The 13,227-nt window shown below is 47.3% G+C and overlaps 1 protein-coding gene across 17 annotated transcripts in view; it reads left to right on the top strand.

The window, feature by feature from the left end:
• dtna (dystrobrevin, alpha) overlaps positions 1-13,227 on the top strand; it is a 709,829-nt gene that overhangs the window by 463,458 nt on the left and 233,144 nt on the right. For all 17 annotated transcript variants that reach the window (XM_070892657.1, XM_070892659.1, XM_070892667.1 and 14 more), the window contains one exon: positions 6,726-6,809. In XM_070892657.1, the coding sequence (XP_070748758.1) occupies positions 6,726-6,809 (84 nt within the window). The remainder of the gene's footprint in view (positions 1-6,725; positions 6,810-13,227) is intronic.

Here is a 13,227-nt window from a genome sequence, read left to right as displayed (position 1 = left end):
AAGTTTCATTTTTTTTTGGTCAAATCTCAATTTCGGGTAAAGTAACATACTGGAAAAATTGGACAGTGGGTCGTCAAAAACATTTACTGTTTAAATTTAAAGGTTAGAATTGAGGTTAATGGAAATCAAAATCGGAAGAGATGTATAACGCCCATCTGAGTCAATGTCCAAACTCAAACGCATCCCCCCCACCCCCGCCAATTATATTAGTTTGGCATTACTGCTGAATAACTTGAGGGGCATAAAAATTGCAGACCAGCAGCTGCAGTATTGGTTCCTCCTTTTTACTGCCATGCTCCAAATTAAATTCCCGCACTCGAGAGAGAGCTCAGTGCATCCTTAGGAAGTGTAAAGGACTCCATGTGGTGCCAAACAAGAAGTATGAGCCTGTCTCCTCCCACCACAGGACACTACTCTGGAACCTGCTTTGCAATGATACCAAAGTTGCTATATAAATGTGCCCTAACTTATAGTAATTGTGTCTTTGAGCCCAAGTTTCCACATGATTTGCGCCTGATTTTTAGGAGCAACTGGTGGAGAACGGACTATCTTAGAAATCGCAATTCTCCACATTTTTTTTTCTGCATTTCTAGTCAGGTAGAACAGTTCTACTTTGGAACAGAATATTTTCTTCAAAAGGGGGCGTGTCCGGCCACTGACACCTGATTTGAAAGTTTCCACAGTGAAAACGTACTCCAAACTAACTTAGAATGGAGCAAGTGAAGATTTTTGTAGAACTGAAAAAACCTGTTCTACACATTAAAAAATCAGGCGCAGGTTACAAATACAGAACGAGGTGGGGGGGGAGGAGGGGAAGGGAAGTCATTAAATTCTACAATAAATCCTTATTTATACTTATACAAATATTATACAAATAAATCCAACCTGAATAAACATTTATAAGCGAAGAAAAGATTAAATAAACCATCTTCCTACCTGTGTGAAAGTGCTTCAGCCAGCCTCACAAGTTCGTTTGTTTGTTCCCGACGGCAGGGGGGGAGGAGGAAGCCGTTCCAGACGGCGGGAGGGAGTGCGGGCCCGCCCGCCCGAACGCAGCAGGGGGGGGGGGGGAAGAAGACGTTCCAGACGGCGGGAGGGAGGGAGGGAGTGCGGGCCCGACCGACCGACCGCCCGCCCGAACGCAGCAGGGGGGGGGGGGAAGAAGACGTTCCAGACGGCGGGAGGGAGGGAGGGAGTGCGGGCCCGACCGACCGACCGCCCGCCCGAACGCAGCGGGGGGGGCGGGGGAGGAAGACGTTCCAGACGGCGGGAGGGAGGGAGGGAGTGCGGGCCCGACCGACCGACCGCCCGCCCGAACGCAGCGGGGGGGGCGGGGGAGGAAGACGTTCCAGACGGCGGGAGGGAGGGAGTGCGGACCCGATCGACCGAACGCAGCAGGGGGGGGGGGGGAGGAAGCCATTCCAGATGGTGGGCGGGAAGGAGACAATGAGAAGGCTGCAGGAAGCCTCAGTGCTGATGTGCTGATGGCAATGTGCTTTTATTTAAAAATGTTCAAAAATTAAACAGCTACAAAGAACTACAAAAATGGCCGAGTGCCAATGTTTCCTTCACACTGCGCGTGCTCGAACGCTCCAACGCGCAGGGTTGCTGGCAGGAAAAAAACTAATTTAAATAGTACCCGCCCCCTCCCACTTACAAAATCGGCGCGAGTGGTAGGCTCCGCCCCCATGGGCGCCGCGCCAAACAGACAAGGAGCTGCAGGGCTCTCGAGAATCGCGAGTTTTTTTTCCGGCTCCATTTTAGGCACGAAAAACGGGCGCCCAGCTCGGAGGGGCGCCCGTTTTTTATCGTGTGGAAATTTGGGCCCTTTAATGCAGGAATAATAAACTATGTGAACATTGGAATGTACTTGCCCACACTCTGGGTAACATCTGATGGAAGTTATGGGCTCAATTTTCCCTAATGCTGTTTTTTGGCGCACTTGAAGAGTTATGCCCGTTTTTTGGGGGCCCACTACTCCAAAAAAAATCATCTAGCTTTCCTCGTTTGAATTGTTGATTTTGGCGCCGCTTAGCCTGTCCTTAAGCTTTGGGGTTGGAGCCTAAGATCTGCGCCAAAAAGATCAGGTTGCCAGGGTAACAAGGGACACACTGCGGGCTGAGGCTGGGAAGTGAAACATACAACACATTCTAGCCAGCTCACAGCAACCTGCACAAGCACCTTGCACATTGCAGCAGCTAACCAACATGAAATTATTAAAGCGCTTATGCCAAAAGGCTATCCGCCCCTTCCCCCCGCCGCCCCCCCCACCCCTCCACCCCACCGCATCCTCTCCCAGTGCCACTCCTAACCCTGGCCGAAAGACACTGGTAGCCCTGGCCAAAAGGCCTCCCCAGCCCTCTCCTCTCCTCTCCTCTCCCCCCGCCCCCCCCCAACCACCGCCACTCCCTCTCTGCTGCTGCTGTTCGGGCCGTGGAACTGCATCTGCTGCACTGATTCTCTTACCTGCGCCGATTTTGTTAACTGCCCAGAAGGTTATTCCATAGCGGTCACATACGCCGTCCTAAGAAAAATTGGAGTCAATCGGAGCTGGCCAAACTTGCTTAAATGGCCAGAATTGGCGGGGGTAGTAGGTTACGCCCTCAATAAGGTAAAAAAATCGTAGCCTAAAAATATCCTACCTAAGTGAATGATGTAGGTCCCTTGCAGTCAGATTCAGGTGAATTTATAATGGGGAACAAAGAAATGGCAGACCAATTGAACAACTACTTTGGTTCTGTCTTCACGAAGGAAGACACAAATAACCTTCCGGAAATACTAGGGGATCGAGGGTCTAGTGAGAAGGAGGAACTGAAGGAAATCCGTATTCGGTGGGAAATTATTTTCCGTAAATTGATCGGATTGATGCTGATAAATCCCCGGGGCCTGATAGTCTGCATCCCCGAGTACTTAAGGAAGTGACCCGAGAAATAGTGGATGCATTGGTGATCATTTTCCAACAGTCTATCGACTCTGGATCAGTTCCTATGGACTGGAGGGTAGCTAATGTAATGCCACTTTTTAAAAAAGGAGGGAGAGAGAAAACGGATAATTATAGACCGGTTAGCCTGACATCAGTAGTGGGGAAAATGTTGGAATCAATTAGTAAAGATGAAATAGCAGCGCATTTGGAAAGCGGTCGGTCCAAGTCAGCATGGATTTATGAAAGGGAAATGATGCTTGACAAATCTTCTAGAATTTTTTGAGGATGTAACTCGTAGAGTGGACAAGGGAGAACCAGTGGATGTGGTGTATTTGGACTTTCAAAAGGCTTTTGACAAGGTCCCACATGAGATTAGTGTGCAAAATTAAAGCACATGGTATTGGGGGTAATCTACTGACATGGATAGAGAACTGGTTGGCAGACAGGAAGCAGAGAGTCGGGATAAACGGGTCCTTTTCAGAATGGCAGGCAGTGACTAGTGGAGTGCCACAGGGCTCAGTGCTGGGACCCCAGCTATTTATAATATACATTAATGATTTAGATGAAGGAATTGAGTGTAATATCTCCAAGTTTGCAGATGACACTAAGCTGGGTGGCAGTGTGAGCTATGAGGAGGACGCTAAGAGGCTGCAGGGTAACTTGGACAGGTTAGGTGAGTGGGCAAATGCATGGCAGATGCAGTATAATGTGGATAAATATGAGGTTATCCATTTTGGTGGCAAAACACGAAGGCAGAGTATTATCTGAATGGCGGCAGATTAGGAAAAGGAGAGGTGGAACGTGACCTGGGTGTCATGGTACATCAGTCATTGAAAGTTGGCATGCAGGTACAGCAGGCGATGAAGAAGGCAAATGGTATGTTGGCCTACATAGCAAGGAGATTTGAGTACAGGGGCAGGGAGGTCTTACTGCAGTTGTACAGAGCCTTAGTGAGGCCTCACTTTGAATACTGTGTTCAGTTTTGGTCGCCTAATCTGAGGAAGGACGTTCTTGCTATTGAGGGAGTACAGCGAAGGTTCACCAGACTGATTTCCGGGATGGCAGGACTGACATATGAGGAGAGACTGGATCGACTGGGCCTGTATTCACTGGAGTTTAGAAGGATGAGAGGTGATCTCATAGAAACATATAAAATTCTGATGGGACTGGACAGGTTAGATGCAGGAAGAATGTTCCCAATGCTGGGGAAGTCCAGAACCAGGCGACACATTCTAAGGATAAGGGGTAAGCCATTTAGGACTGAGATGAGGAGAAACTTCTTGACTCAGAGAGTTGTTAACCTGTGGAATTCTCTACCGCAGAGAGTTGTTGATGCCAGTTCATTGGATATATTCAAGAGGGAGTTAGATATGGCCCTTACGGCTAAAGGGATCAACGGGTATGGAGAGAAAGCAGGAAAGGGGTACTGAGGTAAATGATCAGCCATGATCTTATTGAATGGTGGTGCAGGCTCGAACGGCCAAAAGGACTGCTCCTGCACCTATTTTCTATGTTTCTATGCTAGCGCAGAAACTTTGCGGAAACTTTGAAACTTTAATTTACTAAAAAAAAACGGTGCACGTCAAAAAAACGGCGCAGATAATTGGGGAAACTTGAGCCCATATCCTGATAGTGTAGTGGTTGAGGCAGAAGCTGCTGTTGCCATTAATTGCTACCAGTGGAAGTCATAATGAGCACCAATAAAATGAAGGAAACAAAACCTGGAGAACGAGAGGTGTTCAAGGAATAAATTTAGCGATCCAGTTGGACTGCTATGGGAATCAAAATTCGGAAGGATGTCAAGGCCTGAGAGAGGGTGCAGAGGAGATTGACCCGAATGCGGGACTAGTTATGTGGAGAGACTGGAGAAGCTGGGCTCATTCCCCTCAGAGCAGAGAAGGTTGGGAGGAGATTTAATAGAGGTGTTCAAAATCAGGAAAGGTTTTGATCGAGTAAATAAGGAGAAGCTGTTTCAAGCGGCGGAAGGGTCAGCTACCAGAGGACACAGATTTAAGGTGATTGCAAAAGAACCAGAGGCAAGATGAGAATTTATTTTACACAGCGAATTGTTATGATCTGGAATGCACTGCCTGAAATGGTGGTGGAAGCAGATTCAATATTAACTTTTAAAATACAATTGGATAACTACTCGAAGAGGAAAATACTTGCAGGGCTATGGGGAAAGGGCAGTGGTGTGGGTCTAATTGGGTCACTCTTTCAAAGAGCCAGCACAGGCACGATTGGCCGAATGGCCTTCCTCTGTGCTGTATCATTTTATTACAGAACCAGTGGGAAGCTGTTTAGCCTACGCCACCTCCAGGCCAGGTCCACGATCACCCCAACCTCTGTTGTTGAGCTATTGTACTGGGACGACGCCTGCATCTGTGCACATTCTGAGGCTGAGCTCCAGGATATAGTCGATGTAGTCACCAAGGTATATGAAAGCATGGGCCTTACGCTTAACATCCGTAAGACAAAGGTCCTCCACCAGCCTGTCCTCGCCGCACAGCACTGCCCCCCCAGTCATCAAGATTCACGGCGCGGCCCTCGACAGCATGGTCCATTTCCCATACCTCGGGAGCCTCTTGTCAACAAAAGCAGACGTTGGTGTGGAGATTCAACACCGCCTCCAGTGCACCAGTGCAGCCTTCGGCCGCCTGAGGAAAAGAGTGTTCGAAGACCAGGCCCTCAAATCTACCAGCAAGCTCATGGTCTACGAGGCTGTCGTAATACCCACCCTCCTATATGGATCAGAGGCATGGCCGATGTACAGAAGACACCTCAAGTCGCTGGAGATATATCACCAACGATGTCGCCGCAAGATCCTGCAAATCCCCTGGGAGGACAGGTGCACCAACATTAGTGTCCTCATCCAGGCTAACATCCCCAACATTGAAGCACTGACTACACTCGATCAGCTTCGCTGGGCAGGCCATATGATTCGCATGCCAGACACGAGACTCCCTGAGCAAATGCTCTATGTGGAGCTCCTTCATGGCAAATGAGCCAAAGGTGGGCAGCAGAAACGTTACAAGGACACCCTCAAAGCCTCCCTGGTGACACCTGGGAGTCCCTGGCTGAAGACTGCCCTCGGTGGAGAAAGTGCATCTGGGAGGGCGTTGAGCTCTTCGAATCTCAACGCCGAGAGCGTGAAGAGGTCAAGTGCAGGCAGCGGAAGGAGCGTGCGGCAAACCAGCCCCACCCACCCCTTCCCTCGGCAAATGTCTGTCCCACCTGTGACAGAGTTTGTGGCTCTCGTATTGGACTGTTCACCCACCAAATAACTCACTTCAGGAGTGGAAGCAAGTCTTCCTCGATTCCGAGGGATTGGCTATGATGATGATGATCATCATCATCATTCTATGATTCTATACAGCCTTTTGAAAGAACTGCAAATAATAGCGTGTGAACGCGAGTGAAGTTCCTTTGTCCATTATTTTAATGGAGATATTAAGCCACTTAAAATAGCAGACGATTGAATTCCATCTGAATATTAGGTTCTCATTCACCAATATTTGCACAGAATAATTTCAAGGGCAGAGTTTTTTTGTCAAAACATTATTCAGTCCTTCAAAGCATACTTTAAGGTGAAATCCTTTGGAACATCTTAAGCATTTTACTAAGTTTTCAGACTTAGAGTAGGAAATTATTATATTAAACTGCTTAGTTATGGGTTAACTTTTATTTTGCCTTGCAGAAGATTGTACTTTGTAACAGTGTCATTGAAGAAGTAAGCATTGGAAATGTATAATAAGCTATAGCTAAAACATAATTATAAACTGTGGTTTCTGTGCCTTCTTAGGCCTTCAAGACCTCCTCCTAACATGAATGACACAATGTTCTCCCATTCAATAATAACCTCAGGAAGCCCCAGCCCGAACAAGAGGTAAGTCAATCTGTTTTATACATCTTTGAAAGGTAAGAATAAAGTAAAATGTTAGAATATTTATCTAAGGGACATAATATTCAATTCTCTTTCTAATAAGCCTTGCTGACCAATTCTCTTTGTAGTAAGCATACTTGAGTTGAAAGTATGTTACTTTAACAACTAATTAAAATGGTGCATTTAATTTACATTTTGCAAATGTTATGTTGTTATCAACGAGTAGCATAAAAGACTAATCAGTTTATTCAGGTAGAATTGAGGATTTTTGGTAAAACAGTAGCAGAAATAATAGCAAGAATTGCACAACAAAATTGTTGTCATGAAGTAACTTAGTAGCAAACAAGTTTACATTTGCAAGTTCTAAGCTCACTCAAAAAGTATGTTCGATCGAATATATTAATATGGCCCGATTTAACGTGATGCTTCAGCACATCAAAGGTGCAAGGACGTGTAGTTTACTGTTACAAATTAATATAACATTACAAAGTAATTTAACATTATCAATGTTATAAGTAATTAAACTTCACTGAAGCAAATTCTAAAACTTTTCCATTGAAACTTTCAATTTGACATGACAATTTACAAACTCAGAATACTTTGCAACTTTTCCTTGCTAATTATAGAAGCTGTTAAACTGTCTTAATATTTTTGCAGTAACATTATAGTTCTTTAGTCGTTCTTGTGCTATACACCATTCCACTACTAAAGGTACTTCCAGAGCCGTCCTAATGCTAAAGGTACTCTGTCTGATCGAAGGTGCCTTTATTCTTTTTTAAAATTTCTCTCTCCCTGTCATCTAGTCTGCAAATCATTCTAAAGCATTTGTGAGATTAGGAAAGTACAGTGGGAAGTCATAGACACAAGATCATGTACTTTAATCAATTTAGAATTTTTTGTAACAGGAAAAGCCCATTCGTTCCAATTCACCTTTTCGTAGTCCTCAACCCAATATATCTGTCTTTTTGCCATTTTTCTTAATCCCTTCTCTCAACAGAAACACAACTTTTGCGTCTCCTGAATCCATTTGTACTATTCATTTCAATGGCATTCCCATATCATTTAAGCCATCAGTATATTTTTTTTAATTTATTCATTCACAGGATGTGGGCATCACTGGCAAGCCCAGCATTTATTGCCCATTCCTAATTGCCCTTGAGAAGGGGGTGGTGAGCTGCCGCCTTGAATCACTGCAATCCGTGTGTTGAAGGTGCTCCCACAGAGCTGCTAGGTGGAGATGCCAAGATTTTGACCCAGCACCAGTGAAGGAACGGTGATATATTTCCAAGCAACGATGATGTGTGATTTGGAGGGGAACTTGGAGGTGCTGGTGTTCCCATGCACCCTCTGCCCTTGTCCTTCTAGGTGGGAAGTTTGGGAGGTGCTGTCGATGAAGCCTTGGCGAGTTGCTGCAATGTATCTTGTAGGTGGTACACATTGCAGCCAGGTTTCACCGGTGGTGGAGGGAGTGAATGTTTAATGTGGTGGATGGGGTGCCATTCAAGCAGGCTGCTTTGTCCTGGGTGGTGTTGAGCTTCTTGAGTGCTGTTGGAGCTGCAATCATTGAGGCAAGTGGAGAGTATTCTATCACATTTATGATTTGTGCCTTGTAGTTGGTGGAAATGCTTTGGGGATTCAGGAAGGAAGTCAGAATACCCAACCTCTGACCTGCTCTTGTAGCCACAATATTTATGTGGCTGGTCCAGTTAAGTTGCTGGTCAGTCGTGACCCCCATGATGTTGAAGATGATGGTAATGCCATTGAATGTCAAGGGGAGGTGGTTAGACTCTTTCTTGATGAAGATGGTCATTGGCTAGCTTTTGTGTGGTGCGAATGTTACTTGCCACTTTTTAGCCTAAGCCTAGATGCGTGTGGGCATGGACTGCTTCATTATCTGAGGATTCGTGAATGGAACTGAAAACTGAAATTATCAGCGAACATCCCTGTTATGTATGAATAAAGAGTCTGACTGGATACTGTGAGCTCAAGGTAAAATGTGACCTTAGTCTTTTATTGCAGGTCTCCAGAGTGCCTCTCCAGCCTGTGAGGCCTCCCTAAGTACAGGTGCTCCCAAGGGATTGTGGGATCCCTTGGGACTCCAGGGGATGAGCCCTCTGTTGGCTGTACAAGGCATATACAAGTTTACATATATAACAACACTCCCCCCACCCCCCCCAAAGCCAACAGTGTAACTATTTACAAGGTGAGTCAATCTGGGACCTTTCTTTCTCTGGTTGATCGTCTCGGTGCAAATGCTGGTTTTGGTGAATCATTTGTTTGGCCTTTGCTGGGCTGCTGTGCAGCTGGCCTTGCTAGGCTGCCTGGTGTGGTGAGTCCTGCTGGGCTGCTGCGGGTGATGGGTTCTGCTTCGTGGCCAACCGCGGTGTCGGTTGCCACTGGTGTGTATGTTGGGGGGTCAAAGAAGGTAGGGTCCAAAGTGGGTTGCTCAGAATAGTCCATGAATCTGAGTTTCATTTGGTCCAAGTGTTTCCAGTGAATGAGTCCATTAGAAAGTTTGAGCCGAAGCACCCTGCTCCCCTCTGTGGTCACAATGGTGCCGGGCAGCCACTTGGGACTTTGTCCATAATTCAATACAAATACAGGATCATTGATTTCAATTTCGCGTGACACATTTGCGCTATCATGATATGCACTTTGTTGAAGCCGCCTGCTCTCTACCTGTTCATGTAGATCAGGGTGAACTAACGAGAGCCTTGTCTTAAGTGCGCTTTTGATGAGCAGTTCAGCAGGTAGAATCCCAGTGAATGGTAGCTAAGCAGGACTCGGGATAGGCGAATCTGCAGTCAGCCTTCAGTTATCTTCTTCAAACCCTGCTTGATGGTTTGCACTGCTCTCTCTGCCTGACCATTGGTTTGCTGGTTTGAACGGGGCAGATGTAACATGTTTAATCCCGTTGCGGGTCATGAACTCTTTGAACTCGGCACTGGTAAAACATGGCCCGTTGTCACTCACAAGGACATCAGGTAGTCCGTGCATGGCAAACATGGCCTGCAGGCTTTCAGTGGTGGCAGTGGACGTGCTTGCCGACATTATCTCACATTCAATCCATTTGGAGTACACATCTACAACCACAAGGAACATTTTACCCAAAAACGGGCCTGCATAGTCGACATGAACCCTTAACCACGGTTTGGAGGGCCAAGACCATAAACTTAGTGGCGCCTCCCTGGGTGCATTGCTTAACTGTGAGCATGTGTTACATCTGTGCACGCAGGACTCTAAGTCCGCATCGATACCGGGCCACCACACGTGGGATCTGGCTATTGCTTTCATCATTACGATGCCTCGGTGGGTACTGTGGAGGTTACTGATGAAAGTGTTTCTGCCCTTCTTGGGGACGACTACCCGATTGCCCCACAGAAGGCAGTCTGCTTGTATAGACATTTCAACCTTTGCGCCGCTGGTACGGCTTTATCTCTTCCTGCATTTCCACTGGGACACTGGATCAGCTCCCGTGAAGCACACAATTTTTTACAAGGGACAGTAAGGGGTCCTGGCTTGTCCAGGTTCTAATCTGTCGGGCTGTGACAGGTGATTGCTCACTCTCGAATGCTTCCATAACCATGACTAAATCTGCGGGCTGCGCCATTTCCACCCCCGTGGTGGGCAACGGCAGCCTACTGAGAGCATCAGCACAGTTTTCTGTGCCTGGCCTGTGGCGGATGGCGTAGTTGTATGCGGACAACATGAGCGTCCATCTCTGGATGCGGGCCGATGCATTCGTATTTATCCCCTTACTCTCGGAAAACAGGGGCTTATGGTCAGTTTCCAATTCAAATTTCAGCCCAAACAGATATTGATGCATTTTCTTTACCCCATAGACACATGCTAACGCTTCTTTTTCAATTATGCTATAGGCCCTCTCAGCTTTAGACAGACTTCTGGATGCATAAGCAACCTGTTGCAATTTCCCAAAATCATTAGCGTGTTGCAATACACACCCGACGCCGTACGACGACGCATCACATGCTAGTACCAAACGCTTACGTGGATCATGCAACACAAGCAATTTGTTTGAGCATAACAATTTTCTAGCTTTTACAAAGGCATTTTTCCCCATACCCATTCGTCTCCTTTACGCAGTAAGGCGTGCAGTGGTTCTAACAGTATGCTGAGACCCGGTAAGCAGTTACCAAAGTAGTTCAGGAGCCCTTGAAATGACCACAGCTCCGTCACATTCTGTGGCCTCGGTGGGTTCTCGATTGCCTCCGTCTTCGAATCAGTGGGCCTGATGCCGTCCACCGCGATTCTTCTCCCCAGGAACTCCACTTCAAGTGCCAGGACAACACACTTCGAGTGTTTCAACCTGAGCCCCACACGGTTGAGTTGACTAAGAACCTTCTCCAGGTTCTGCAGATGCTCGACTGTGTCCTGACCTGTAACCAAGATGTTGTCCTGGAAGAGCACCATGCGCGGGACCGACTTCAGTAAGCTTTCCATGTTTCTCTGGAATATCGCTGCGGCTGATCGAATTCCAAACGGACATCTGTTATAAATGAAGAGACCTTTGTGCGTGTTGATGCAGGTGAGATCCTTCGATGATTCCTCCAGCTCCTGTGTCATATAGGCCGAGGTCAAGTCCAGCTTCGTGAACGTCTTTCCTTCCGCCACCGTAGCAAAAATGTCGTCAGCCTTTGGTAGTGGGTATTGATCCTGCAGGGAGAAACGTTTGATAGTTACTTTGTAATCACCACAGATTCTGACGGTGCCGTCTCCCTTGAGGACTGGAACAATCGGACTGGCCCACTCGTTGAATTCGATCGGCAAAATTGTGCCCTCTCTTTGCAGCCGATCTAGCTCGATTTCCACCCTTTCTCTCATCATGTACGGTACTGCTCTCACATTGTGATGGATGGGTCGCACCCCCAGAATTAGGTGGATCTGCACTTTTGCTCCTTGGAACTTCCCGATGCCTGGTTCAAACAGCGAAGGGAACTTGTTTAAGACCTGGGCACACGAAGTGTCATCAGCGGACGAGAGCGCTCGGACATCATCCCAGTTCCAGCGTATCTTTCCAAGCCAGCTCCTGCTGAGCAGTGTGGTACGATCGCCCAGTACCACCCAGAGTGGTAGCTTGTGCACCGCTCCATCATAGGAGACCTTTACAGTAGCACTGCCGATTCCGGGAATCGGTTCCTTTGTATAAGTTCTCAGTTTAGTGCGAATGGGAGTCAAGACTGGCCTTTATCGAATATTTATCGAAAGTCTTTTTGCTCATAATGGACTGGCTCGCACCCGTGTCCAGCTCCATTGACGCCGGGAGTCCATTTAATTCAACCTTCGGTATTATCGGGGTACACGTTGTGGTAAATGTGTGCACAGCATATACCTCTGCCTCCTCAGTGTGAGGCTCTGGTTTGTCGTGATCCGCCGTGGATCTGTCCTCCTCTGCAACATAGTGGTTTGCAGGATTAACAGGGTTTGCCGCTAGCCTGCACATATGTTGGAGGTGTCCCATTGTTCCACAGCCCTTACAAACGTACCCTTTGAAGCGGCATGAATGGAAACGATGATCACCCCCGCAGCGCCAACAAGGTGTTAATGGCCTTGCATTCATCACCCTTGATGGTGGACTCTGAGACATCTGCGGACGTGCAGCTGCAGGCATGTGTGACCTGCCCTGTACGTTGCAATTTGAAAACATCACTTTGTTCACAGTACTTGTAGCAGCACTCGTGTGCTGAGAGATTTGCTTAGTATTGTCACTGGTGGCAATGAATGCCTGGGCTATCGCTATGGCCTTACTCAAGGTTGGGGTCTCTACAGTCAAAAGTTTGCAAAGTGTCACTTCATGGCCAATGCCAAGTACGAAAAAGTCTCTGAGCATGTGCTCCAAATGTCCTTCAAATTCTCAATGTCCTGCAAGGTGTCTTAGCTCGGCGACATAACTCGCCACTTCCTGGCCTTCAGACGTTTTATAGGTGTAGAACCGGTACCTCGCCATCAGAACGCTTTCCTTCAGGTTCAGATGCTCCCGGACCAGTGTGTACAAATCAGTGTACGATTTCTCTGTGGGTTTCGCTGGAGCAAGCAGATTTTTCATGAGGCCATACGTTGGTGCCCCGCAAACGTGAGGAGAATCGTTTAGCAGCGTTCGCTTCTCCTTCCAGCTCGTTGGCGACGAAGTATTGGTCGAGTCGCTCCACGAAGGTTTCCCAATCATCTCCCTCCGAGAATTTCTCCAGGATTCCCACTGTTCTCTGCATCGTTGGGTTCGTCATCTGTATCTCGTCGCCAGTTGTTATGTATGAATAAAGAGTCTGTCTGGATACTGTGAACTCAAAGTAAAGTGTGACCTTAGTCTTTTATTGTCGGTCTCCAGAGTCCCTCTCCAGCCTGTGAGGCCTCCTTAAGTACCTGTGCTCCCAAGGGATTGTGAGATCCCTTGGGACTCCAGGGG

This window comes from Pristiophorus japonicus, chromosome 1, assembly GCF_044704955.1.
Source record: "Pristiophorus japonicus isolate sPriJap1 chromosome 1, sPriJap1.hap1, whole genome shotgun sequence".
Classification (NCBI taxonomy): domain Eukaryota; kingdom Metazoa; phylum Chordata; class Chondrichthyes; family Pristiophoridae; genus Pristiophorus; species Pristiophorus japonicus.
Note: the sequence above shows the minus strand (reverse complement) of the source record. Positions and strands in the feature narration are given on the sequence as shown.